The sequence below is a fragment of the Rhamphochromis longiceps genome, linkage group LG15 (assembly GCF_057381845.1).
Source record: "Rhamphochromis longiceps isolate RC_006_pf linkage group LG15, R_longiceps_female_GT1.1, whole genome shotgun sequence".
In the NCBI taxonomy this organism is placed as follows: domain Eukaryota; kingdom Metazoa; phylum Chordata; class Actinopteri; order Cichliformes; family Cichlidae; genus Rhamphochromis; species Rhamphochromis longiceps.
Window position 1 is genome coordinate 44,063,237 of NC_140571.1, and position 27,900 is coordinate 44,091,136.

At 42.4% G+C, this 27,900-nt stretch overlaps 2 protein-coding genes across 1 annotated transcript in view; one reads left to right on the forward strand and one right to left on the reverse strand.

Annotated features, from left to right (window-relative positions):
• The window catches only part of LOC146653300 (uncharacterized), a 76,092-nt gene extending 52,462 nt beyond the window's left edge, over positions 1 to 23,630 (forward strand). The window contains exon 4 of the mRNA XM_085382628.1: positions 23,290 to 23,630. Within this exon, the coding sequence (XP_085238754.1) occupies positions 23,290 to 23,630 (341 nt within the window). The remainder of the gene's footprint in view (positions 1 to 23,289) is intronic.
• The window catches only part of LOC146653298 (uncharacterized), a 286,034-nt gene that overhangs the window by 113,137 nt on the left and 144,997 nt on the right, over positions 1 to 27,900 (reverse strand).

The window sequence follows — 27,900 nt, forward strand, 5'->3', positions numbered from 1 at the left end:
ATCAGCTGATGTTTGCTGGTCATGATATGGTTTGGTTATCTGGTGAGAGGGAAACATGAAGATGAAACCAGGAGATGTCCTTACTGAATCATCAGAGCTGTGATGGAGAAACAGGTTTACCTTTTAGGTGACATGGATGAGTTGAAGTTATGAACTGTTTCTGAGAGACAAATAACACCAGGATCCTTTTTTAGGTAGCTGACAGCTGGTAACTGTGCAGGGGCGGGTCTAGCAAAGTGTGGCCAAGGGGGCAGGTAGGGCATTAACAGGGAGAGGGGGGCACAAAGAAATACTTTTCTTTTTATTCTCATTTAAAATGTCTCGCTTTTAAAAAAAAATTATCTGAATCTTACAACAAACAATTGATAGATTGATGCATATATACCATCAGAACAGTGTACATCACTGTCACAACAGTGTTTATTTTCATTCAAAGGCTTTATGATTTTTCCTATAATGGCGGCCGGTCTCTAGTCAAAATGCCCGGGCCGATTTTTTTGTCCCAGTCCAGCCCTGTATGCAGCTCATCTGCAGTCTGGTGTTACCTACATCTTCCTATTCAGAAGGCAGAATTTCCGAGTTCTGAGTACAATTGAAAGCACCACGACTGCAGTTTTTGTGTTGATGTAAAAGGCGCACATGACGCTGTGACGTAGGCTAGAATCATGGCAGCAGTCAATGACGGTCCAGGCGTGGGATTTCTCTCGTGGAAATATGCACGTTATCATATCCTTTCTACTGGTAGGTGGCACAGTGCACTGTGGCAAGTAAGCAAGCTAGAAGACTGGCAAAGTTATGGAAGAAACACATTAACAAGAGAATTCTGAGTAAAACCAAAGTTACTTTCCCTAGTAACTAGTTACTTTGAAAGTAACGAGTAACTTGAAGTAACTGAGTTACTTTTGAGAGGAGTAACTAGTAATGTAACTCAGTTACTATTTTAAAGTAACTTACCCAACACTGTATAAGGCGCATTAGGGAAAACAAAACAGTCCGATAAGTCAAACTTTACTCAACTCATTCTTCTTGCTTCCTCCACTTCCCTACCATTGATTCATTAATGTTGAATTCTCTTGCAGCTGCTCTATTCCCATGTTCTGGGCCTGAAAACAAGGTTTGATCTTTGCTTTCATTCTATAATACTGGACTTAATTTTCCATGAAGGTTTGAACTTTGAGAGAGTTTAAGTAGATGTCATGATCCTGGGTCATTTTGTTATTATGTTTAAGTCCTTTAGGTTTTCTAAGTTCATTCTATCATGCCTAGGTTGTCATTACACTTCTTTGTTTGTTAGTTTCCCTTTGCGTTTTCTACCCCTGTATTACGTCTCCCCTGTCGTATGTGTTTCATGTCTGCATGTCATTTGTTGTCAAGTTCATGTTGTCATGTCTGTCTCAGTATGCTTCCTGTTTTATTTTGAAGAGGTCATGTGTTCCTGTGTTCATTGTGTTTACTTTTACTCTTCTACTGTGATGTCATTATGTTCATTTGTGCCAGCTGTTTTCCCATGTGTTTCCACTTCCCCTGATCACCTCCTGTGTGCTTTTAGTCTGTGTGTGTGTTCATTCATGCCTGGCCCGAGCGTCTGCTATCCTACCTTGTCTCCATGCCATGTCTCCAAGATGATGCATCCATGCCAGGTCTCTATGTTCATGTTCCAGGGTTTTGTTATGTTTAGCTCCCCCAGTTTAGGTTATGATTTAGTTTTGTCTTTGCTAAGATCAGCCTTCAATAAACTGCTCGTTTTCAGTTAATATTAAGTCTTGTTATTTTGCGTGTACGCACTTGGGTCCAACTTCTTCACTCCCTATAGTCTGCCTCTGCCAGACTGTGACAGTAGAAGAGAGAAAAGTGTGAAAATGTTCGTGCCTGTCTGAGAAAAGTGTATAAACTATGTAGTGAGGGGTTTTACTGCCTTAAAACATCTATAATAATTCGTATTGAAGGCTATTCAAGCTGTCCCATATAAGAAAAAGAACGAAACAGAAAGTCCAGAACAGAAAGGTTGCAGTGAAAACAGAGGACAGAGAAGCCGAAAAGACTCACTCAAAGAAGACCGAGAGACTGCAAACAGCATAAGAGTGCAATTGCTACAACCACACAGAGGTGGTTGTAGCAATGCACAGGTTTTCACAAAACAACATGTGCTACTACAGGTGCTATGCTTATGAGATTCTGTAAGACAGCTACAATCTTTTGTTAATGAGTAGTGAACATCACGACTTCTAAGCACTTAGTAAAGTTCAGGGGAAAACACATGTTTCAAGCTTGCATTTAAGCTTGAAACACAGCGAGCCGTCTGCATTTTATTTGTAAAGGGGGGGGAAGGTGATCTGCAATCCACTGATGCTTGGCTGTCATAAAGCTGTGTCTAAATACTGTATAACACAGCAAGAGCACCATGCTGAAAGCCAGACACAGGACCAATGTTAATCTATCGCTGTCAGTGCAGCAATTATATTACACAAATGTGCTATAATGAGCGTTATTAGCAATTCAAGTGTAGGAGGCAGTGAAGCATGCGTGTATGTAATGGTGTATCCGGGATGCATTCCTCCTCCTCATCTGTCTCTGCCTGAACACACAACCCTTACATACATCTCACCACCGACACCAAGATCCGTCACCGAACTGTGCTGAAGCTTAACAAGTCGTCTCTGCAGCTGTTCATTACAGTATCATACTGATGCTGCCGTCCTCCGAGGTACAGAGAAGATAAAACACTCTCAGAACTGGATCTTCCATCACAGGTCATGTCATGTGATGAGATCCAAACACTCGGAGCTGGGAGCAGCCTGGATACAAACCATCAGAAAAAATGGAATATCTACTTCAAAGTGAGCAACTACTCATATTCAGTCCTTGAGCTGCACACATTTGCCACAATTTGGCGTTCTTTCCTGAGGAGCTTCAACCACTGCAACAGTCAAAGTAACTTCCAAAGTCAAACTTCAGCAGGTTGTGTTAGGACAGCATCTTCTCCCCACACACTCAGTCGGTAGTCAGTACTCAAAACTGCACACAATACAAGTGCATGCAGCAGGAACAGTGGTGGTGCACTACTGAGTCTCCTCCTGTGGTCCTTGTTTTCTAAACAGACATGAATCTCTGCTCGCCTTTACATTCATACACTCATGTGCAGATTGCATTTACATTAAGTTTTTAAAATGTCACTGTGTCCCAGCATCGTGAAGCTTCAGTCACTGTCTGACTGATTAAGATTCTGATATGAAATTTGAGGTCATGATGTAACGTGCAAAGTAAGCAGCTGTAATCCATAACAATGACCAAAAACTGGGATAAGAATATTGCAAATAAGATTTAGAAAAAACTCGAATTACAGAAATAAATTAAAGGGTAAATAAAATATAATAAAACAACAAATACATCATAAAATAGGACAAAAACTGTATGATAATGAAAAAGCTCCAATAACAAAAAACATCATCTTTATTAGACATAATAAAGTTGTCAAAACTGCATTAACAATTTTAATATATAAATATATACTATTTATTTATAAATAGTATTTCTTTAAAATCATACACTGTGTTCTGAAACAGGCTTTGGTCTTGAGCCCAGAACTAACCAAACATTTGAGTTTCGAGGCCCCCGTGTTTGTTTTTCATGTCAGTGGTGATCTTATTGGAACAACAGGCTGGATCGCTAACTGATTAGCTAGTTCCAGCTAGGTTGATTGACAAGCATCATCCATAAAATATACTGTGCAAAGTAGTGCAAATTACCTGCAAGTTACTGCTAAAATACTCATAAAATACAAATAATGAGCACCAGCTTCTCAGTTTGGCTGCAGCTGCTTTACAACAGGTCATATTAGTTGGATAAGTCCATTTATAATACTCCACACGACTCCACACGACTTATAAACTAAGTCGAACCCAATAGGTGAACATGTCAGCACACCTGTAAAAGTGATCACACCTCTGACTTTAATCTTAAACACAAAACAAATTATCTGACTCTCAGGGCTGAAAAAAACAAACAAATACATTACAGATTCCCTACAGATAAGATGAAAAACTGGACACTGTGAAGCCTCTAAATTCACCTCTGCAGTTTGGTGTTCACTTGGTCTAAGGGAGTGGCTCATTGATAACAACGTTTGTCACCTGAGTGATGTATGTGGACCTCAGCTATCAGTCTGTCGGCTTCAGGTCATTTGGGTTTCTTTGAATTTTATTTATTGTTCGATTTATTTAAATAGTACATATCCACATCTACACACTACTCACATCACTGATGATCCGATTTCATATGAACTTTTTGATCTCCATATTTTGTCCTGCCTTTGAACTTGAGTCATGATAACATCTATAAATAAGTCATAATATTGAAAAACCATGTAAAATTTTCTGGATGTTTGTGTGTGTGTGTGTGTGTGTGTGTGTGTGTGTGTGTGTGTGTGTGTGTGTGTGTGTGTGCCACAGGATAACTACACTGTGTGCTAGAGGGGGGGCTCCATGCCATTTTTAATGTAATATTGCAGCACACACACTCAGGCAGACCACCACCCTGCCTCTCAGTGGGACACTCTGCCTTCCACAGAGGATCAAAGCAGATTCACTGAGCCTTTGCTGTAAAACATGACAGCACTGTGTGCAGCCAGCTCTCACAGACAAAGGTAAAATTTTTTTGCATTTGTCATTTCCTTTGAACATGCAAACATTGCATTTCATGGAACAAGAACAAGGACACATGTTGAATTTATATTCCAGTTCTATGTCTAACAGTAATATCAGCATTTAAACAAACACATCTCAGTTTGTCGGGGGTTTGGTTTGTGGACACCAGTGTCAATAATACAAGTGTTGCCTCATCTCCACTATTCAGTACTCAGAGAATAAAAATCCTTTAATTTCGGTTTATCTAAACTTCTAACACAGGCTATCCTGTGACATATACTGGTCTTATGACAGCATTCCTCCCACAACTGTGTATTAAATTAGCAGCAAAGATGGATGAGTGGAACTATGAGTTAAACAAAACTGAATCTGAACATTAATGAATTACAGAAAATGTAGTGCAAGCAGCATATAATTTGCAGGCTTGTGCAAAATCTGCTAACCCTTTAATTCTGACATGGTACAGTGAGGGCTCTTATAAACGGCTAGCAGTGCAGCAGTGTTTGTCTTTGTCAGTCTTCAAGTGTGCCATTAATGTTTAGTGGCTGTGGAGGAAGGTCCTTGTCAGCCAGCACTTCTTGCTCTTCTTTGGTCTTCAGTAATTTCTTTAAAGCTTCGAGATTAGTTTGGGGTCCAATATCCTCCTGGACTAAGATTCAAAGCAGGGGTCGAGGAATAAGAGTTTAAGAGAGTAAAAGACCGTACCTGGACAAGAGAATGAAATATTTCTCTCCTAACCAAGCACTGGCAGCGCTGTCAGTGCTTGGTTAGTGGGCTGTATCCACAGATTGTATGTTCGCAACCCACATACCCACATCCTGTAATGTATTCTGATAACATGGGCTGTACCACAAGGCAAGCAGTATGATTTGTGAGATAATATGATAAAAAATGCTGCAAAAGGTGCTGACACTGCAGATATGCCTGAGAGATCCAGTTCAGACACTCATGTTTTCCTATGTTTTTGATCAAAATGACCAAGAGTTCTGGAAATTTCCACCAGTGTTATAAAGGCTTTAAATATAGAGACACAAAACCACCTTTGGTCACTAAAGTTGGGCATTTTAACTTGGGTGTCTATGGGGATGGCCTCATTCTGGAGCCCCCGAGTCATTAAATGCTAACTAGAAACATTTCCTCACTTGTCACTTTGAAATATTGCTGTGTCTCACCTCACTCTGAGCATTTGCACTTGTTTCCCCTCCTGAGAGCTGGAGTGGAGATGCTACTCCTCCTCTAAGACCCTTGCTAGACAGCCAAGTATTGATAGGACTTTAGCTGAAATGTGCCTTTTATTTTGTATTCAGAAAATTCTCTGTCGTGATGAAGTCATTTTTCTGAAGTGGCAAAGCTTTATGCATTGATTTTCTGATGGTGTGCTCTCTTTTGATCTGTGTGATTGCACTTTGTATCCAACTTGATCCAGTTTCCTAAAAGTGGTTTAGATTGCCGAGCGCTGCTTCCTTAGAAACCTTCAGTCTAGCCATAATTTGACACTCAGAAAACCTCCTTTGACTTCTGACGCTTTCCAAGTTCAGAAGCCGTGTTTACTTTGTCAGCAGTTCTGGAGACTTGAGCTACAGACATATTTCTACTAAGAAGGTTCTTAATAGAAAGTGAACTATAGCTGCAAGTTGATTTAGCTGAACAGGCCTCTTGTTAATGCCATGAATGATGGAAGGATGCAACTCATGAACTAATGAATTAATATGGTTCCTGCAACAAATCTGATTACTGACTGTATGTGTGTATATGTGTAAGGCTGTGTTTGCCTTTAAGTCTGTGACATAAACTTCACATTTGATGCATCTCTTTGATAATTATGTCAAAAGTGAAAGTATCACACTTATCCTTGTTTGGCTTATTTTTGCCACCAGTATTTTAAACATGCCATTTGTATCATGTGCATCGAGGCTCAGCATACAACACCCACAGTTTGTGATAAAGCCATATATACATCCATAACAGCTTTTCTGAGCTATGAATATTTTTAATACAATGTGGATAAATAACCAGCCCTGTTCCAATCTTTATTAGCACCCAGTAGGAAGAGGGACAGAGAGGGAGTGACAGCATGAGCCTTTTAATAGAGGAGTTATTTATATGGAAGGAAAGGAAGAGCTTTGGATATTTACATGGAGGGGGGAGAGTGGAGGAGGAGGGAGATGAGATTATTTACATAGAAAGGAGGAGAGATTTTTAATATCAAGCTGTTTATGAGTGTGCTGTCTATATCTTGCCTGGCTCTGTGTGTATTAAAGTGCTAAATATAATGTGATACTGCTGCTAGTGTGTGGGCTGCTGCAGTATAGGGAGACAGATATGATTAGTCAGTGTGCTCTATCCCTACGCCAACAAAGCCATTACCTTTGTGAGTGAAAATATCCATCCACACATTTATACATCCGTCCATCCTCTGAAACATATTCTGACCGGGATCACGGGGGCAGCAGCCTAAGCAGAGAAGCCGAGACTTTCCGCACCTCACCCACCTCCTTCAGCTCATTAGGGGGAACAACAAAGTGTTCCCAAATGAGCCAAGAAGAACTGTGTGGCATGTGTGGCTCCTTTGAGTGCAGAGGAGAAGTCGCTGTACTCTGAGTTCCTCCTGAATGACTGAAACTCCCACCCGATCCCTAAGGGAGAGATCGGCCACTCTTCAGAGACAGCTCATTTCTGCTGCTTGTATCTGCAGTCTCATTCTTCCAGTCATTACCTCATTCCCTCATGACCATAGGTGGGAGTCGGGACATAGACTGGCCGGTAAATCAGCAGCTACCCTTTTATGCTCAGCTTTTGCTTCACTACAACAGATTGTTATGTATAGCATCTGTATCACTGCAGATGCAGCCCCAATCCATTTGTCAATCTTCAGCTCCCCTCATTCTGCAAAGCAGACCAAGCTCTCACTGTGAGCTACAAGGACCTAAAGGCTCAAAGCAACGTGCCAGATATACCAGAGCCCCTCCCACAGGATGGGGCATGGTCACATGCCTTCTCAGAGTTCACAAAGCACATGTGAACAGCACAAACTCCGATGCAGCCTCAAATATACTCAAGAGCATAAAGAGCAGGTCCATTGTGCACCAGCACATCTAAAACGAGCGTATCCCTCCTGAATCCAAGGTTTGACCAATGGATTCTCCTGAGTGAAAATCCTGCATAGTTCACCAGTTTACCTCTATAATTCACCAAAACATTACCACGTGTTTACGCCACTTGTCTACCACCAGAATTAAGTTATGTTTTATCAGGTTTTACAACTGACACATAACTACTAAGAGCAAATATAATAGTTAAACAAATCACCCTTAAAGGTCGTCAGTTTTATTCAGTTTTTATTTACATAATGCCACAACACAAGTCAGCTGATATTGTTAGGTCGACCCTACAATAATAAATGGATGTCGTAAAGTTCTAATAGTTGTAATAAACAACAGTAGAATTTTAAAATAAAATTAAAATTGTATATCATAAAATTAGATTATAAATGAACCCAAATGATTTTGTCTCTGTAGACATCATTATGAAGCAATCAGGATGTCATTAAATGGTTTTAAGATTTTTTGTGAACACAGTGATCAATTTTTAATCAAATTTGTGGATGTCATGGTGGATGTACATCAATCTGCCTGGGAATGAGTTTTCAAGGGAATTAATAAACTTCATTTAGTCAAATTCTATTCCACACAGGCGCCATTCAAGATGGCGCCTGTGTGTTCGGCACGCCGTCTATCGCTCTCCTTTATTTGTTTTGTTTTATTGTTTTTAGTTAACTTTGTGTTACATGTGTGTTGTACTTTTTCCTATGATCGCCAGACATTATTGGAAATAGGTTTATCCATCCGGATGTCTGACCGGCCTGAATATGACAGCCAAGGCTTTTTTCCTCCCTATCTGGAACCAATACCACCGTACTGGCGTTCCCTACCACCGTCACCAATACCACCGTACTGGCGTTCCCTACCACCGTCACCGGATCTGCGGAAGCGACGTAGGAGACGGGGTAACCGTGGAGGTCGTCTTGTGAAGCTGAAATCCTGGATTGCTCATTTTCCCCATGAGCTCCGCTGCATCCGCCGCTTTTGTCCGCAACTATTGGTGCCATTGCGTGCCTTGGATCCGGTGGACTCCTGGCTGGTTCCTGTTGTTGGGTCTTTCGAAAATGGTCCAGCAAAACTCTCTCCTCTACGGCATATGCGCTGGCGCGGAGTTGACAAGAAAAATCTTCGACCGGTGGATCTGGTTGCTAATACCTCGGAAGTTTTGGACCCAGTCCCTCTCAGGCTGGGTCTAATAAATACCAGGTCGGTGGTCAACAAGACCTTCATATTGAAGGATTTTTTTCTCTCTCGTGTTCTGGATTTACTCTTCTTGACTGAAACCTGGATATCTCCCGGTGAGTTAAGCGCTTTCATTGAACTAGTACCCGCTGACTGTACCTTTTTTAATGTTCCGAGAGCTTCTGGTCGCGGAGGAGGGCTTGCTGTTGTTTTTAAGGCTCACTTGGACTTGAAGCAGCTTTTCCCTTCGTCTCGCTACACCAGCTTTGAACTCTGTTTATGTAAACTGGGCCACTCGCCTTCGTTGTTATGTGCGATTGTTTATCGCCCGCCGAAATATAACAAGGTGTTCTTATCAGAGTTCTCCGAGTTTCTTGCAGATTGTGCATCACGATATGACCAGATCCTCCTGCTTGGTGATTTTAATATTCACGTTTGCTGTCCGGGGAAGCCCCTGGCCAAGGACTTTCTGGACTTAGTGAACTCTTTTAATTTTGTCCAATTTGTTAGTGGTGCCACTCAAGAACGTGGTCACACACTGGACTTAGTTTTATCTCATGGTTTATCTGTTTGCAATGTACGGGTTGAAGATGCAGTATTTTCTGATCATATGCCTATCTTATTTGATATTGCTCCTTCTAACGCTTTTGCAAATCAGACTGCACCTGCTCGATGTTATCGTGCCTTTGGCTCTGATTCTGCCGAACGGTTTTCTATACTGTTTGACAAATTAATGTCTTATGCCCCTGAGTTGCCCACTGCAGATGACCTACTTTTGTATTTTGACTTTGCTTGTAAATCTGTGCTTGATGTTGTTGCCCCTTTGAGAGTAAGAAAATGTAAATCTAAGACTAATCCTTGGTTAACAGATCATACCCGAGCTATTAGAAGACAATGTAGGAAATGTGAAAGACAGTGGAAAAAAGACAGATTGCATGTCTCCCTGGAAGCCCTAAAGATTAGTTGGAAAACTTATCAGAGGGCAGTTAAGGCCGATAAACACTCCTACTTTTCTCAACTTATTTCGGCCAACTCTCATAACCCTCGTGTTTTATACAATACGATTAATTCTGTACTTAACTTGGAGGGTTACAACCTTTTGCCGTCCTCTGAGGCTATGTGCAATAAGTTTATCACCTTTTTTGTGGACAAAATTGCTAGCCTGAGGCCTCTGATTCCACCTATTGTTGATCCGGCCATGCATTCTCCTTGCTCAAGCTTATTCCCTGCTTTTGCACCGATTTCTCTGCGTGACTTAGAGGAGTTGGTGCTACATGCTAAGCCCTGTGGCTCCCCAAATGATGTTGTTACTCCCCGCTTTCTCCAAAAAGTATTTCCCATCCTTGGACCTTATATCCTGAAAATTATCAATACTAGTCTGTTAACCGGTCAAGTTCCTAGTGGGTTTAAACATGCAGTCATACACCCCTTACTTAAGAAACCTGGCCTTGATAGTTCTACTATGTCAAATTTTAGACCTATCTCCAAACTTCCCTTTTTAAGCAAGATCTTGGAGAGGATTGTACATACCCAACTGTTGGATTATTTGAGCGACTCGCAATTGTCTGAAATTTTCCAATCTGGTTTTAAGCCCTTTCACAGTACGGAGACAGCTCTTGTTAAAGTTATGAATGACATTCTTGTTGCTACTGATCGTGGTAAATATGCTGTGCTTGTCTTATTGGATATGACAGCTGCATTTGACACAGTGGACCACGACCTGCTGATCTCCCGCTTACATCACTGTGTGGGAATTTCTGATCTGGCATTGTCATGGATAAAATCATATCTTTCCGAAAGGAGTTTTTGTGTCAAGCTGGGGTTGGCCGCTTCCTCTGTGGCCCCTCTGCTTTGGGGTGTGCCCAGGGATCTATCCTTGGGCCATTACTTTTCTCGCTGTATTTACTCCCCCTTGGTGCGATTTTTCGTAAACACGGAGTGTCATTTCATTTGTATGCCGGTGACTGTCAGCTTTACTTACCTTTTAGTCATTTGGATACCTCCCCATGTCAATCACTGCTTGACTGTCTTAGCGATATTAAATTATGGATGGCAAATAATTTTTTGAATTTTAATGGTTGCAAAACGGAAGCAATTTTATATGGCCCGCATCGTTCTACTGATTCTCCAGATGTTGATTTTGGTGATTTGACCTCTCATCTGAAAAGTTCAGTCACTAATCTTGGTGTTAAACTTGATTCTGCGCTTACTTTTGAAGGTCATGTAAGTGGGGTGGTAAAATCAGCTTTTTATCACCTCAGACGCCTGTCGAAGGTTAAGCCTTTCCTTTCCAAACCCAATTTGGAAACTCTTATTCATGCTTTTATCACCTCACGTCTGGACTATTGTAATTCCCTTTTAATAGGGGTCGGGTCGGGCACCTTGTCACGCCTGCAGTTAGTGCAAAACGCGGCGGCGCGATTTTTAACCGGTAGTAGGAAATTCGATCACATCACTCCGGTTCTGGCTTCCTTGCATTGGCTTCCCATTGATTTTAGGGTTCGTTTTAAGGTCCTTTTATTGGTTTTTAAATCTTTAAATGGTCTGGCTCCTGTGTACTTAACTGACTTGCTGAAGCCACATGTTCCTCCTCGCTCGCTCCGTTCAGCTGAGCAGCTGCTGCTGTCGGTCCCTAAGTCGCGGCTGAAATGCAGAGGAGACCGTGCCTTTTCAATTGCGGCTCCGATGCTCTGGAATAACCTTCCCCTCCAAATTAGACAAGCGTCATCAGTGCAGGTCTTTAAGTCCAGATTGAAAACCTATTTTTATTCCCTGGCTTTTAACTCTGTAGGAAACTGACACCTTCTTATTTATTTTATTGTTTGTAATGATTTTATGGTATTTTTAATTTGGTTGTTGTTTTGATCTGTGTTGTTCAGCACTTTGGTCTGCCTGGTGTGTTCTTAAAGTGCTATACAAATAAACGATGATGATGATGATGAAATTCTGCATTTTTAATAACCAGGGGAGAAAAAGCACTACTGAATGTTGCAAAGGATCTTCTCTGAGACTCATTTCTGTGCTTATATGCTTGTCCTGCTAGACCTCAATGCAGTCTACAGTACTACTGACCACAATATTTCATTACAGAGATTATAAGGACTAAGGACATCAAAGCCCTCCTCAACAACAAGAAGAGGGCTTTCAGAGGGGGCAACAAAGAGGAGGTGAGGAAGATCCAGGTGTTACTAAAGGACAAGATCAGAGAGGCTAAGGACAATTACAGGAGGAAGCTGGAGTGGAAACTCCAGCAGAACAGCATGAGAGAGGTGTGGAGGGGCATGAAGACCATCACTGGATTCAGGCCAACCAACAGCAGGGGAGCTGAGGGAGGTGAGAATAGAGCCAACGAGTTGAATCTGTTTTTCAATAGATTCGACACCACAGTGTCTGCTCCCACCCCCACAACCTCACCTGTAGTCAGCCTGGAACCCAGAGCCACACCACTGTGCCAGCCTCTCTCTTCACATGTTGCCTCCTGTGAGATTCCTGACACCCCTCCCCCACCCATCACCTTCACTCAATACCAGGTTGAGATGCAAATGAGGAGACTTCACTCAGGCAAGTCTGCTGGACCAGACGGAGTGAGTCCCCTCGTCCTCAAGACCTGTGCCCCCCAGCTGTGTGGAGTCTTTCATAAACTGTTTATGCTGAGTCTGAGTCTGCAGAGGGTCCCGGTGATGCGGAAGACATCATGCCTCGTCCCTGTACCAAAGACGCCACGTCCCAGTGGCCCCCAGGATTACAGGCCCGTGGCATTGACCTCCCACATCATGAAGACCCTGGAAAGGCTCATCCTGGACCAGCTGCGACCCATAGTAAGACCACATCTGGATCCCCTTCAGTTCGCTTATCAGCCTCGTCTCGGAACAGAGGACGCCATCATCTACCTGCTCAATCGTGTCTACACCCATCTGGACCAGCCGGCGAGCACTGTGAGGGTCATGTTTTTTGACTTTTCCAGTGCTTTCAACACCATCAGGCCGACCCACCTGGGTGATAAGTTAGCAGCGATGCAGGTGGATGCTTCTCTGGTGTCCTGGATTGTTGATTACCTGACAGGAAGACCACAATATGTACGTCTCCCACAGTGTGTGTCTGACAAGGTGATCAGCAACACAGGGGCACCACAGGGGACTGTCCTCTCCCCCTTCCTCTTCACCCTCTACACCACAGACTTCAGCCACTGCACAGAGACCTGCCATCTTCAGAAGTTTTCTGATGACTCTGCGGTGGTTGGATGCATCAGCAGGGATGATGAGACAGAGTACCGGGCTGTGGTCGACTCCTTTGTCACGTGGTGTGAGCAGAATCATCTGCAGCTCAACGTGGCAAAGACCAAGGAACTGATCGTGGACTTCAGGAAGACCAGGAAACACTTGACCCCTGTTTCAATCCAGGGGGTCAGTGTTGACATTGTGGAGGACTATAAATACCTTGGAGTACACATTGACAATAAACTGGACTGGGCTAAAAACACCACAGCACTTTACAGGAAGGGCCAGAGTCGTCTCTATTTTTTGAGGCCACTGAGGTCCTTCAACATCTGCCGGAAAATGCTGAGGATTTTCTATGAGTCTGTTGTGGCCAGTGCGATCCTCTATGCTGTTGCATGCTGGGGGAGCAGGCTGAGGGTCGCAGATGCCAACAGACTCAATAAACTAATCCGTAAGGCCAGCAATGTTGTGGGGATGGAGCTGGACTCCCTCAAGGTGGTGTCGGAGAGGCGGATGCTGTCCAAGATAAAGACAATGTTGGATAACACCTCCCACCCACTCCATGACATGTTGGTCAGTCACAGGAGCTCGTTCAGTGAGAGACTGAGATTACCGAAAAGCACCACTGAACCACACAGGAAATCTTCCCTGCCTGTGGCTCCCTGTACAACGCATCCACTTAACACACTGTTTGCTGCTACAACTACACATGTTTCTTTTCCAGCTATTTATTTATGAGTGACGTATGTATGTATGTATGTATATATATGTATATATTGTACTATTCTTAGTTAGTGTATTGTCTGTCTTGTCTTAATGTTGGTTTATAATGGAGCACTGTAACAAAAAATAATTTCCCCCAGGGATCAATAAAGTATTCTGATTCTGATAGCACACTGCAGGTATTACAGGTTCTGCACCACAGTGATCTAAATGATATGTTTGTAATAGACTCCAATTTGTTTATTTGTAAATGAACAAAAACAGACATATCACCAATTTCTGAAGTAAACATATTACTAAAGGTGGTATTGATGTGAAATTGTCTCCAGATGTTGGTAACAACCCAACCAATCTACACATGCAAACAAATGAAATTATAGATGTCCACAAAATAAGTTATAATAATGAGAAACGGCACCGTTTATTTAATATTTAATCAATTCAAAGCCTCTGTTGGTGACGACAGCTCCTAGATGCAAAAACAGTTTTGAATATTAAAATATGAACATTTTTAACATACAACTGGCAAATTAGCCAATGCCAATGCAAAACTTTATCTGCCTATTAAAAAAAGAAGATACTCTTCTCACAAACTGGTGTTTGATTTTGAAACAGGAAAAAAGGAGCTCTCTGCTTCTGGTTGTATTTTAGCCTTCTTAAGGAAGAAATTCTCAATATTTTGAGATCTTTTCTGTTCTTTTATCTCTACTGGTTGGCCCTGAAGTAATAAAGCAAAAACTTATGTCACAATACAACAACTTTCCTGATGTATGTACCTTGACTAGAAGTCAGGGATGTCAAATTCTGGCCCTCATGGACACCTATCCTGCACGTTTTAGATGTTACCTATACCAACAGAGCCAGTTTAAATCAAATAATCCCCAAACACCTAGTTGTGCACAAGTCTGTAAATGATTCTTTAAATCAGCTGTTTTGAAGTATGGAAACATCTGAAACCAGGAGGACAGGAGCCTTGAGAACCAGAACTGCACATCCCTGCATTGAACATGGCACAGGGGTGATTTACACTCTATTCATAACATGGAGCTGGAAGATAGGATAAGTAATGAGAGAAATTAGCTAAACCGCACAGTGTAGTGTAAGTGCTGCCTCATGGTAAACTTTGGTTTATTGATGTATAAAGAACAACACTGAAGTACAGTCAGCTGGCATGGTGACACTGCCAGTATTAAGCAACCAAATCTGCAGCTCCACACAGCAATGTTACGACTTGGATTATATCTTATAACTCATAACTCTTGTGCTAGCTCCCCTCAGCAGCCTACTGTCTGAAATATTTGACGGTTGCAATAATTCTTTGAGTGTTATTTTTTCCTTGGTATTCTAATTTCGCCAAAGTTTACTAAACTCAACAAACTTAATATTACTTAGCGGGACATTTATTCTCTCCTCATTTTCCTTCACTGAAAAACTGTTTTCTGCGGTGCTGTCTTTCGTGCTTGGCTCTCCTTCCTTTGCTAACGTAATGCTCATAGTGCACAAGCCGATGCTGCATTCACTTGCACTCGAATCCCTGAGCTCCACTGCGAAAACATAATCGTACATTTCACATTTGATTCGGGGTGGCACCTGGGGTGGCCAGTCTGGTTGGGGGGGTGGCCTGTGCCCTCCCAGGCCACCCCGCTGGACATGCCACAGGTATGGAGAAACAAGTAGCATTGATCAGGTGGGATTTTGTCCGATTCTTTCGCACAATCAGTATTCCTGACGGTTCCATCGGCACGTCCTATAGATCTTTAGTTCATTCCATAGATTTTCACTTGTATCCAGGTCAGCTGATTGGCCGGGTCATTCTATTTGCCTCATTTCTCTGAAACCAAGTGAGTTTCATTGAACGTGTGTCTGGGATCAGTGTCTTACTGAAAAATCCACCCTCATTTCATCTTTATCATCCTGGCAGCAGATTTTTTATCAAGGTCCTTTCAAAGTTATAAAGCGTCCCAGTACCATATGGTGAAAAATAGCCCCACACCATGTTGTTCGCACCTCCAAACTTCACTGTTGGTATGGAGTTTTTGGGGAGATATGCAGTGTCTTTTGACCTGCACAACTGATGTGTATTATAACATTAAATCTGTGCCTCATCTGACCAGACTTATATTCTCCCAATATTTTGCAGCTTTGTCTAAATGTTGTTTAGCACATGTTAAACGTGCTTCAACGTGCTTTTTGTTCAGCAATGGAGACTTGAGTGATGCATGCAGGTCTCGGCAGCTGCATTATTTATTGTTTTCTCCAAAACAGTTGTTACCTGCTGATGCCAGATCTTTCTCTAGCTCTCTCCATAAGTGGTCCTTGGCTCTTGGACAACTCTTCTGACAATTCCTGTTCCTGTCTGAAATCAGTGCTGCAAAGGTCTTGAGAGAGCTCACTGATTTTAGCTACCGTGAGATGTTTCTTCTGTAACACCCTGGTAATGACAAACCATCAGCTGGGACTAACATGTGTATATCATCATGGCTGTGGATCTTGACATAAGTAGAAAGTATAAGGTGGCAGTAGCAAGATGCCCTGTACAGAAGAAAGCAGGCAAAACTGAAATAAATCAAAAAGAGTCAGAAAATCAAAGAAGAAGACATCTGATCCCTTATTGTCTCTCTAATCTTGTAGGGCCTTGAAAATGACTTGTGAGTCAGCACGGTATAAATTGAAGTTTTTCTCGTTATGATCTGATTAAGGATCCATTATAATTTTTTGTTTTATTTATTTTAATTTTATTTTTCTCCTTGTTATTATGTGGAGTGGTATATTCTGATTGTAAATTTGTTGTTTGGTTTGGGTTAGGACCGGAGATAAATGTTAATGTTAGTTTGTTCCCTGATTCCCTGAAACAGTCTGCCAGCCACCTGGGTTGGCTGGCAGACTGTTTACTTAGCCTGATAGTGCGAAGGACACTGTCTCCGCTGAACTCTGGACACACACACACACACACTTACACTGACAAGCACTCACTCATCCCCCTCCCTTTCCAACGCCTTCGATGCTTGTGCCCTACCGGGGATGATAGCAGTCAACTGGACCAGCGCAGATGCTGCAGGACCGGATGCGCTGTCTACGCTGGCTCTCTCTTACCCTTTACCCGCCCCTGTTGCTTGTCTCGTGTTTCTATGGTGTATTGATAGTCATGTGCTTTTGTGCTGAGGTGTTTTTTCTGTTATCAAACTGTTCTCCCACCAGGAGCTCAGTCTGAGTGGAGTTTTTTTTCTCCTCCTCTTACCTCATGTAGTGTATTTTCGTTGTTTTTTTCCTATCAGCCTACCTTTCTGACATGTCTCCCCAATGTGATGTTTGTGTAAAGTTGGTCAGAAGGTTCCTTTGTGAGTGCGCATGCGCCATTAGCGTGCTGCCTGCTGTAACCCCTAATTTCCCTCGGGATGAATAAAGTATTCTGATTCTGATTGATTCTGATTTTTGGTGCCCACTTGTAATATAAATTGGATTGTAGATAGGGGGCAGGGTTTAATAAGAATATTTTCTTCTTCCTGCTCCTTTTCACACATGGTTGTAGTGCTTTTTGATAGAAAGTGTGGTTGGTTTGTTTGAATTGTTGTACCAAGTGTGAAATAAATAAATAAATGAAATGAAAATGAAATGAAATGAAATTGCCGGTACAGACAACTAAAAATCACGTGAGCCACAATAGACACAGAGATAGTTGAGTTAGTGTAAATCGGGCTTTCATGGCTGGGTTGAACTGTATGAACAGCATTCAGAACTGCTGAAAATCATTTACACTATATTGAATTAAAATCCTTCACTTTTACTCCTATTCATAAAGAGGAGAATAAAATGTGTCAGAGAGCTCCAAAACAACCTTTGAAATCTTCTGACTTAAATAACAGACTAGCACTGCTCTATTCTTAATTATACTTTTTCAGAGCCTCTATTATGGTGACAGAGAAAAAGGAGGCCTTCTTTATATAAACATTAGAGGCCTTGGCAACTCTAAAATCTTTTCTTTTCAGTTTTTGGGTAGAAGCACAATTGAAGGATTTTTCTTTTTGTCTTCCCCTGTAATCCAAAAATGTTACTCCTTGTAGTTTGTGAAACAGGACACCAAGGACGAGCAAAGAAACAGCAAGTGTCAACTCCAGGCTCATTGCAGACTTTTAATTAGGACCACCTTTTAAGAGGAGAACACACCTAATAAACTAATAGGAAGGTAATTAGTCAGTGACAGACAGTGCCAGTGAAACCATCCAGCTAATGAGCTGACATTTGGATGCAGGGCTCAGCCCCGATTGCCTGAAAGCAGAGTGTGAATTATATTTACAAGATGTAAGAGCTGTGAGAGTCACCTTGATAAGATGTAATCGCACGGAAAGTTTTACATTTTTCTGCTGACTGACAAATGGCAGTAACACACCAACATATTTTTATTTTTATTTCGGCTGTTCCTTTTAGGAGTCACCACATTGGATCCTTCACCCTGTCGTCCTATTTAGTCCACACCAATGCTCTGCATGTCCTCCTCTGTGGTCTTCCTCTTTTCCTCATACCTAGATGCTCTATCTTCAACATTCTCATTATTTTATAGCACATTTTTGTTTAGATATGCTACAGGCTTTAAAATGTTAATTTGCAGGATGAACTAAAGATAGAAAATGACAATAATAAAGAGGATGCTTCGTATAGTTCTACATCACTATTATCCCTCTCTCCTTGTGTTTCTTTAGCATGTTGTTGGTACTAACTGATGAAGTTGAGCTGATACAGAAATGATATGACTGTGTATGTGTACAAATGTGAATTTCTGCCTCCAGCAGCCAATAAATAAAAAAACTTACTTTAGAAAACTGACTTCATGGCATGAATTTTAAAGCGGCAGACTGTTTACTACATGTCAGGCTTGAATTTCAGACTTGCTATTAAGTATTAAAATTTGTGTTGTTCACCACACGATACTTTATCATGAATATTTCTAAAATATACCTATGATTAAAAAATTAGGAAGTAACTGTAACATACGTTCAACATCATTTATACCTGTAATAATGAGTTCAGACTTTTTAGAAAAAAAGGACTTAAATATTTATAACAGATGTTCTCATAAATCTTATCAAAAACATATATATTTAAAAAAAATAACCTGATGAATGGATTAAAAGTTTCATCCTACAGCAGTTAAAAATTACATAATGGAAAAGTTTCAATCAGTACTAAATAACACAAAACCTTATAACGAACATTTATGCCCCGACCTCTACATCGGAGAGACCAAACAGCCACTTCACAAGAGCATGGCACAACACAGAAGAGCCACCTCCACAGGACAAGACTCAGCAGTCCATCTGCATCTTAAGGATAAAGGTCACTCTTTCGAGGATGCCAATGTTCACATTTTGGACAGAGAGGACAGATGGTTTGAAAGAGGAGTGAAAGAAGCCATCTATGTCCACTGTGAGCGACCATCTTTGAACAGAGGCGGGGTTTACGACACCAACTCTCTGCCATCTATAATCCAGCTTTGAGATCCTTCCCAGACGCCTTAACGCCCACTCACATCCTGGGCCATCTGACCTCAGGAAATCACATGATAAGGTGGGGCCAGGTTTCACAATGAACACACCCGAAACTCTGGCTGATTGGGACCCACACCCATCTTCACACCTCGGCTCATGTGATTAGATAGAGGATCATCAGGGGGTCCTTTGTCCCTCTTTGGGGGGAAACTCCCACTGGGTTTAAATCCGGTACTCCCCACCAGTTGACCCTTAGAACTGATGAAGCTCCTTGGATGAGAGGTGAAACGTCTTCAAGCAACTTAATCAAGTCCAGACGCTTTTCTTTCCAAGCTCCTTAGACTACGATGACCTGGATGACTGAGAACCTTCACAGACATCAGAAGACATAGCATACATTTACACTGCTATGCAGATGACACCCAGCTCTATCTGTCCATGAAGCCAGATAACACACACCAATTAGTTAAACTGCAGGAATGTCTTAAAGACATAAAGACCTGGATGGCCGCTAACTTTCTGCTTCTTAATTCAGATCAAACTGAGGTTATTGTACTCGGCCCTGAAAAGCTTAGAAATATGGTATCTAACCAGATTCTTACTCTGGATGGCATTACCTTGGCCTCCAGTAACGCTGTGAGAAACCTTGGAGTCATTTTTGACCAGGACATGTCCTTCAATGCACATATTAAACAAATATGTAAGACTGCGTTCTTCCATTTGTGCAACATCTCTAAAGTTAGAAATATCCTGTCTCAGAGTGACGCTGAAAAACTAGTTCATGCATTTATTACTTCCAGGCTGGACTACTGTAATTCATTATTATCAGGAAGTCCTAAAACTCACTGAAAAGCCTTCAGCTAATCCAAAATGCTGCAGCAAGAGTCCTGACAGGGACTAGAAAGAGAGAGCAGATTTCTCCTGTTTTGGCTTCCCTTCATTGGCTTCCTGTTAAATCCAGAATTCAAAATCCTGCTCCTCACATACAAGGTCTTAAATAATCAGGCCCCATCTTATCTTAATGGCCTTGTAGTACCAGATCACCCTATTAGAGCACTTCGCTCTCGCTCTGCAGGCCTACTTGTTGTTCCTAGAGTATTTAAAAGTAGAATGGGAGGGAGAGCCTTCAGTTTTCAGGCCCCTCTTCTGTGGAACCAGCTTCCAGTTTGGATTCGGGAGACAGACACTATCTCTACTTTCAAGATTAGGCTTCAAACTTTCCTTTTTGCTAAAGCATATAGTTAGGGCTGGACCAGGTGACCCTGAATCCTCCCTTAGTTATGCTGCAATAGACGTAGGCTGCCGGGGGATTCCCATGATGCATTGAGTTTTTCCTTTCCAGTCACCTTTCTCACTCACTATGTATTAACAGACCTCTCTGCATTGAATCATATCTGTTATTAATCTCTGTCTCTCTTCCACAGCATGTCTTTTATCCTGTCTTCCTTCTCTCACCCCGACCGGTCGCAGCAGATGGCCCCGCCCCTCCCTGAGCCTGGTTCTGCCGGAGGTTTCTTCCTGTTTCTTCTCACTGTCGCCAAAGTGCTTCCTCATAGAGGGTCATATGATTGTTGGGTTTTTCTCTGTATTTATTATTGTACGATCTACTGTACAATATTAAGCGCCTTGAGGTGACTGCTGTTGTGATTTGGCGCTATATAAATACTCTCTGGATGCCATAATATACATCATGTCAGGAAGGCAAAAGGCACAGCATATCATCCCAAAACACCATACCAACAGTGAAGTTTGGAGCTGGGGACATCATGGTTTCAGAGAAAGAAATCAAGCTCTTAGAATGGCCCAGCCAGAAATAATTTCTAGTTACTCATAGATTCCAGCTGGTGTCTAGTCTTCCATGTCTTTTTGCATCTCTGTGTTCAGTAGTTTAATACTGTATACTTTAATACTGGGTTGTTACCAGCGTCTGCACACTCACTCCTCTGGTGTGAGTTTCATGTCAATAGCAACTTAAATTGGTGACATCTTCAATGCTTATTTTTGTTTGTGGTGTTTACACTTGTTTGTGAAAGATTCACCTTTGCTTTGTGATGACATGATCATTCATGGTTAGTTTAAATGAAGATGTTTCAGTATACTTAAAGTATCCTTTGCCTCCAGCCGCTCACGTGTCTCTGTCTTCACTCTACAAACTCAGACTTACAGACGGTCCTACTTACATTTCAGAAAAATGTTAGGTGAGTGATTTTTGCATCATGCAAAAATGTATTTGTATCTCTGGTAACACTTTGTGCTTTGTCCTTTTTCCTTTTTTGTGGGGAAGATAGCTAAAATTTGTTTGAATCTTAAGTAATTGATGCCATAAAGAATTAGGACAATTTGAAGGCGCAATGAAGTCTGTCCATTTACTGAAAAGTGGACAGTGAGTGTATAGTCCATAAATTAAAAAGGACAAAATGAAACACTCATCACACTGAGATGAGTTGCTCATCCTTTTCACTATATGCTTTCTGCTCCTGTTGAAGAAATGATCAAATGTAACTCTGCCTTATTAAAGCTTTCTTTACTGCAGAAGCCACAGCTGAGTGGGGGGATTTAAGCCTGACACTTAATCTTGTTTATATTGAATAAACGTCTCCAGAGTACATTTGACTTTTCAGTAAAAACATTAATCCACATCCACCACAACAGGTACCCGTTTTTTTTTTCTTTCTTTAACAGTAACCAACAACAAATGATTAATGTTAGCAGAAAGTTACAATTTGGAATGCTTTGGAAATACAAAACAAAAAGGATTTATGTAAAATATATTGGAAATGTAAAAAGTACAGTGTCTTCAAAATGGCTGACAAAATGACACATTGTTAATGCGATCATTAATCAATACTGGGAACAGGGAAACCTGAGAGATCAAACTATGAAAATCTGGACTGACAGAAAAAACACAGGATCTGTGAGATGACAGCAAGTTTTCTTCTTGGTGTCACCATTAAAACAAACAAACAAACAAACAAACAAACAAACAAACAAACAAACAAACAAACAAACAAACAAAGCTGTTGCTCATTCGTTTCTCTTTATTACTCTAATTAATAATATTATTATTGTTTGTTAGCAGTAATTGAAGTAACCGGTAAAGGTAGTTTTACCTAGTGTTGAATAAGTTACTTTAAATTAGTAACTTAGTTACATTACTGTTACGCCCCCTGTCCTCATGTGGGCCCGCCTTCCTGTATGGAAATTCAAGCGTGCCAGGACTCACAGGTGATTGGCTGGCCAGGGACCTATGCCTGCCCAACTGCATGCAGAGTGTGCCAGTCCACACACACCGTTAGCTGCTGCAGGATCCTCGAACACAGCGGACCAGTGACGCGGCTGCCTGCGATTACCTGGGAGTATAAAAGGCTGAGGATTCTTCATTCGTGGGGGACTTGTTGATGTGAACAGACGTGTGTAGACTGTCCCACCTGCCTCTGCCTTTGTACTGCTGCCTTTTGAACCTCTGTTTTTGAGTTGCTGCCTGTAAGATGATTGGTGTTCTTGTGTTATTTGAATTAATGAGTTTTTTTATTTGTTTAAATTGCATCATTGCTTAGTGAGTCGTTTCACTAACGGTTTTCAGTTGTGGTAATAAACCTTTTGTTTTTCTTTTTTATCTGACCCTCCTGTCTGTGGGCTCATTTATGTTACCTCCCCTGTCACCTAGCAGAGCCGGGGTGTAACATAAGTGGGGGCTCGTCCGGGATCCATCATAGGGAGTCTTTGTTCCTGGGGGGGAGGAAAAAAAAAGGGGCGTTTGTTTTAGAGTAGCTTTATCACTAGACATTAAGCGCTATGTTGGCTGTGTTTTGTTTACAGCACTTTATAGATGCCCCATCTATTGAGCTTATTAATAGCTGTCGCAAAAATGATTTGCTGCAAATTGTGGATCACTTTCAGCTGCAGGTCTCAAAAACCCTCCGTAAGTGTGATTTGAAAGCTCTAGTAGTGGACAAGTTGGTGGAAGCTGGTGTGATTCAAGCGCCTGTTTTGCCTGTGGTCTCTGGTGTGCCAAGCCAAGCTCCCTTAGTTGAGGAGGGCCATAAGGATGGTTCTAGTGGGAATGGCGAGGGGGATGAACGGGGAAAAACGCCGCGCACACTTCCTCGCTATGATCCACTCTCCTCTGGGAGTTCAGAAGGCAGAGAAGGAGTTTGGCTGAACGTGCAGCTGGCACGTCTCCAATTGGAGGCTGAGGAGAAGACCCAGAACAGGCGGGCTCAGCAAGAGCTTGACATAAGAAGGCTGGAGATAGAAGCAGACAAAGCCGTTAGGCTGTGAAAGTTTGAGCTGGAGTCTCAGCCACATGCCTCATCTGCCTCTGCTGAAAATTCCGGTTCCACCTCCTCGTCCGCTTTTGATATCAGTAAGTGCATTTCTTTAGGGCTCACTTTTAGAGAAACTGAGGTTGATACATACTTTGCAACGTTTGAGCATATCGCTGGCGCGTTGCAGTGGCCTAGTGATATTTGGTCTCTTTTGTCGCAGTCCAAACTGTCCGGCAAAGCTCAAGAGGTGGTGGCTGCGCTTTCTTTAAAGGGCATTTTAGACTACTCGTGTGTTAAAACAGCTGTTTTGCAGGCGTATGAGTTAGTCCCCGAAGCCTATAGGCAGAGGTTTCGTCAGCAAAAGAAATTGCCAACCCAAACTTATGTGGAGTTTGCTAGAGAAAAGGGGATTCGCTTTGACAAGTGGTGCGTTGCTTCAAAAGTGAGTGACCATGACGCTCTGCGTGAGTTAGTATTCCATCCATCTTCATCCGCTTTATCCGAGGTCGGGTCGCAGGGGCAGCAGCCTAAGAAGAGAGGCCCAGACCTCCCTCTCGCCAGCCACCTCCTCCAGCTTATCCGGGGGAACACCAAGGCGTTCCCAGGCCAGCCGAGAGATATAATCTCTCCAGCGTGTCCTGGGTCTGCCCCGGGGCCTCCTCCCGGTGGGACATGCTCAGAATACCTCACCCAGGAGGTGCCCAGGAGGCATCCTTGTCAGATGCCCGAACCACCTCAGCTGGCTCCTTTCGATGTGGAGCAGCAGCTGCTCTACTCTGAGCCCCTCCCGGATGGCCGAACTTCTCACCCTATCTCTAAGGGAGAGGCCAGCCACCCTTCGGAGGAAGTTCATTTCTGCCGCTTGTATCCGCGATCTCGTTCTTTCGGTCACTACCCACAGCTTGTGGCCATAGGTGAGGGGAGGGACGTAGATCGACCGGTAAATTGAGAGCTTCGCTTTTACACTCAGCTCCCTCTTCACCACAACGGACCGGTGCAGCGTCTGCATTACTGCAGCTGCAGCACCAATCCGTCTGTCGATCTCCGGCTCCCTTCTCCCATCACTCGCGAACAAGAGCCCGAGATACTTGAACTCCTCCACTTGGGGCAGGAACTCATCCCCGACCCGGAGTGGGCACTCCACCTTTTTCTGGCTGAGAACCATGGCCTCAGATTTGGAGGTGCTGATCCTCATTCCCGCTGCTTCACACTCGGCTGCGAACCGTTCCAGTGCGAGCTGGAGGCCCTCACCCAATGAAGCCAACAGAACCACATCATCCGCAAAAAGCAGAGATGAGATTATGAGGCCACCAGAGTGAAAGCTCTCCGCCACTTGGCTGCGCCTAGAAATCCTGTCCATAAAAATTATGAACAGAACCGGAGACAAAGGGCAGCCCTGGCAGAGCCCATCACCCACCGGGAACGAGTCCGACTTATTGCCGGCAATGCGAACCAAGCTCTTGCAACGATTGTATAGGGATCGAATGGCCCGTAGCAATGGGACAGACACCCCATACTCCTGCAACACCTCCCACAGGACACCCCGAGGGACACGGTCGAATGCCTTCTCCAAGTCCATAAAACACATGTAGACTGGTTGGGTAAACTCCCATGCGCCCTCGAGTATCCTCGAGAGGATAAAGAGCTGGTCCAGTGTTCCGCGACTAGGACGAAAACCACATTGTTCCTCCTGTATCCGAGGTTCGACTAGCGGACGAACTCTCCTTTCCAGCACCCTGGCATAGACTTTCCCAGGGAGGCTGAGTTAGTATTGTTAGAGGATTTTAAGAGATGCATTCCTGAGCGTATTGTGCTATATTTAAATGAACAGAAAGCGACTTCTCTCGCGTCTGCTGTTGTTCTTGCTGATGAGTTTGTGCTGTCCAGTACTTTCACACAGTTGTTTATCCCACTGCTCAACTTCCCAGCTTGTGCAGAGTGCATGTTCCATCAAGTGTTTTCTTACATGCTGCTGCTGGAGTCTTCAGTGTTATAGGTCCGTTGCACTGTCTTTTTGCCTGCTGTTAACTCTTCAAGTACACAGTGTTCTGTCTGTCTTCTGTCTTCATCAGGAGATTGACTGTCCTTTAAGCTTCTTCTCAGGATGAGGACAGAATGAGAGGTGAAGCTGTCAAATTCTAAGCCAAAGCCTGTTTTCATCCCAATCCTGTTAATCTATCATTTTGCCGCTGTACTCATGTTTTCAGGTTGAGAAGAGTCCACCTGTATTGACACACTAAAACATTTAATTAATATCATTTTCATTGCTATGTCTTAATACATTCAAGTCTCTAATTCCTCTGTTTTCATGTTGCAACGTCACACTCCCACAGCCACACTCACTCATATTTTCATTTGTTTCTGCAGCCTAATCGAACTCTTATTTTGTGTTTACAGTCTATCAACCCTCTGTAACTCTGCTAAATGTTGATATAAAAAGAATGCCCCCTTATTACACACACACACACTTAAATATACTAAGCTCTTTGCATTTGCAAGCATTCACATCAAAATCTTCAGCGTGCTTAGCAGAGCTCTTTCAGACCTTTTTTCCCACACATATCACCATTCTTTAGCTCAGCTTTGTAGCATCATTCACACAATACTTTCATCAGCTCTCAACACAATGTGCACCTTTAATCATTCATCCAAATAACAATTTTACACGCTTCATTTATACATTCACACATTTATATAACAGAAACTGCTACTGACTGCCAAGATAAGATATTTCCATTACCATATCACATCTTCACTTCATCTTCAAAACCTTAGTACCGGTACACCTAACTTTTCGACTAATTTAAAAGCTTCTAAGGCCCAGGTTCGCCCACCTTGCTGCTCAATCAACCCGCTTCGGGAACGCCCTCACTGATAGCGGTCAAATTTCTAGGCCCTAATTAATTTATAAGCGCTCCCCGCAGCTTGACAGGAAGCCCCACTTATCGGCGTATAAACTTACGCCTTAAAGCTTTACTTAAGGCTCACCTCTCAGCCATGTTGAATGGTCACGCCCGAGTCTAACTCTTCACTCAAACAGCGCGGTAACACATGCCTCTACTCTCTCCCTCTTATTGAATAGCTGTGGCGAACCCTGACTGGTCCCAGGTGTGTCAGGTTAATGATCAGGAGGGGCGGTGGAATGAGTATCCCCCCGGAACAAATCACATATCAAAACAAAAAGCATGCAATAACCCCACAAAAATAAAACACTACACACTAATAAAAGATCAAAAAATAAAACACAGCACTACATGCAAGGAAATAAAAACACCAAGTTAAACTTCTCCATTCCACCCTGTGAAACTTGCCCCAAGGAGCCACATCTGTTTTAGTGGAATGAGGACAACCTCCACAATATTAAAGCTATTTTTATTTATTTTAGTGTTGCAGATGATCGATTGTGGATGTTTTTAACCCCCAGGCAGTTATTGATTTTTGCTTTTGGAGTTTCCTCCTTTATGGCAGTTGTGAAAAAAAGGTTAAGGTCATGTTTCAGGTGTTGACGCTAAGAAGTACATCTAAGCAGGCTAGCCGGGTGAAACTCATTGCAGAGATTCCTGAACAGGCCATAGAGGAGATCATCTCCATCAGGATTTGTGGAGGTGTCTGTGCATTTTTTATTCAGAAGTTGGAGCTGCAAGTTTGACACCACATGAACGAAGAAACTGAACAATCATTGAAACATGTAGAAATGTTACTGAATCTCTGGCATGTTTATCCCTTAAGCAATTCAGTCTGAAGTTTCTCTGAAAAGAGGAAGCTTGCTTCACTGTGCTCCCTTAAACTAAAAAAATATATATTTAAATATATATATATTAAAAATTCTCAAAAAAGAAAGAGCCTCATATTTATGATAAAAAAATTACTGCTGCAGATGTGCTCTTGACTATGTGTGCATTGGTGGGCCTCATCAGCTCTCACACATAAAGTGATTCAGCGTATCAGGATTTCATTTTCGAGTGTCTCTATGGGTATCAGCCCCGAAGACACAGTGGTGAAGGACACAGATCAGCAACTAGACAACATGGGATCAAACAGCAGTGCAGTGCAGAACTGGAAAGGCAACAATGTGCAAATAAACATAAATATGTATAAAACATAGTTAAAGTTTATGGATATAAATTTAATTGTGTTCTTTTTATGAGCAGGACAGGAAACAGTCGATTAGTGATGTGTCGGTCGCGAACGAAATGGCTCTTAGAGCCGGATCTTTGACGTGAACCTCGCGAACTGTGGGGTTTTTTTTGTCTTTCTCTCACCCTCTCTCGCACTTTTTTCCG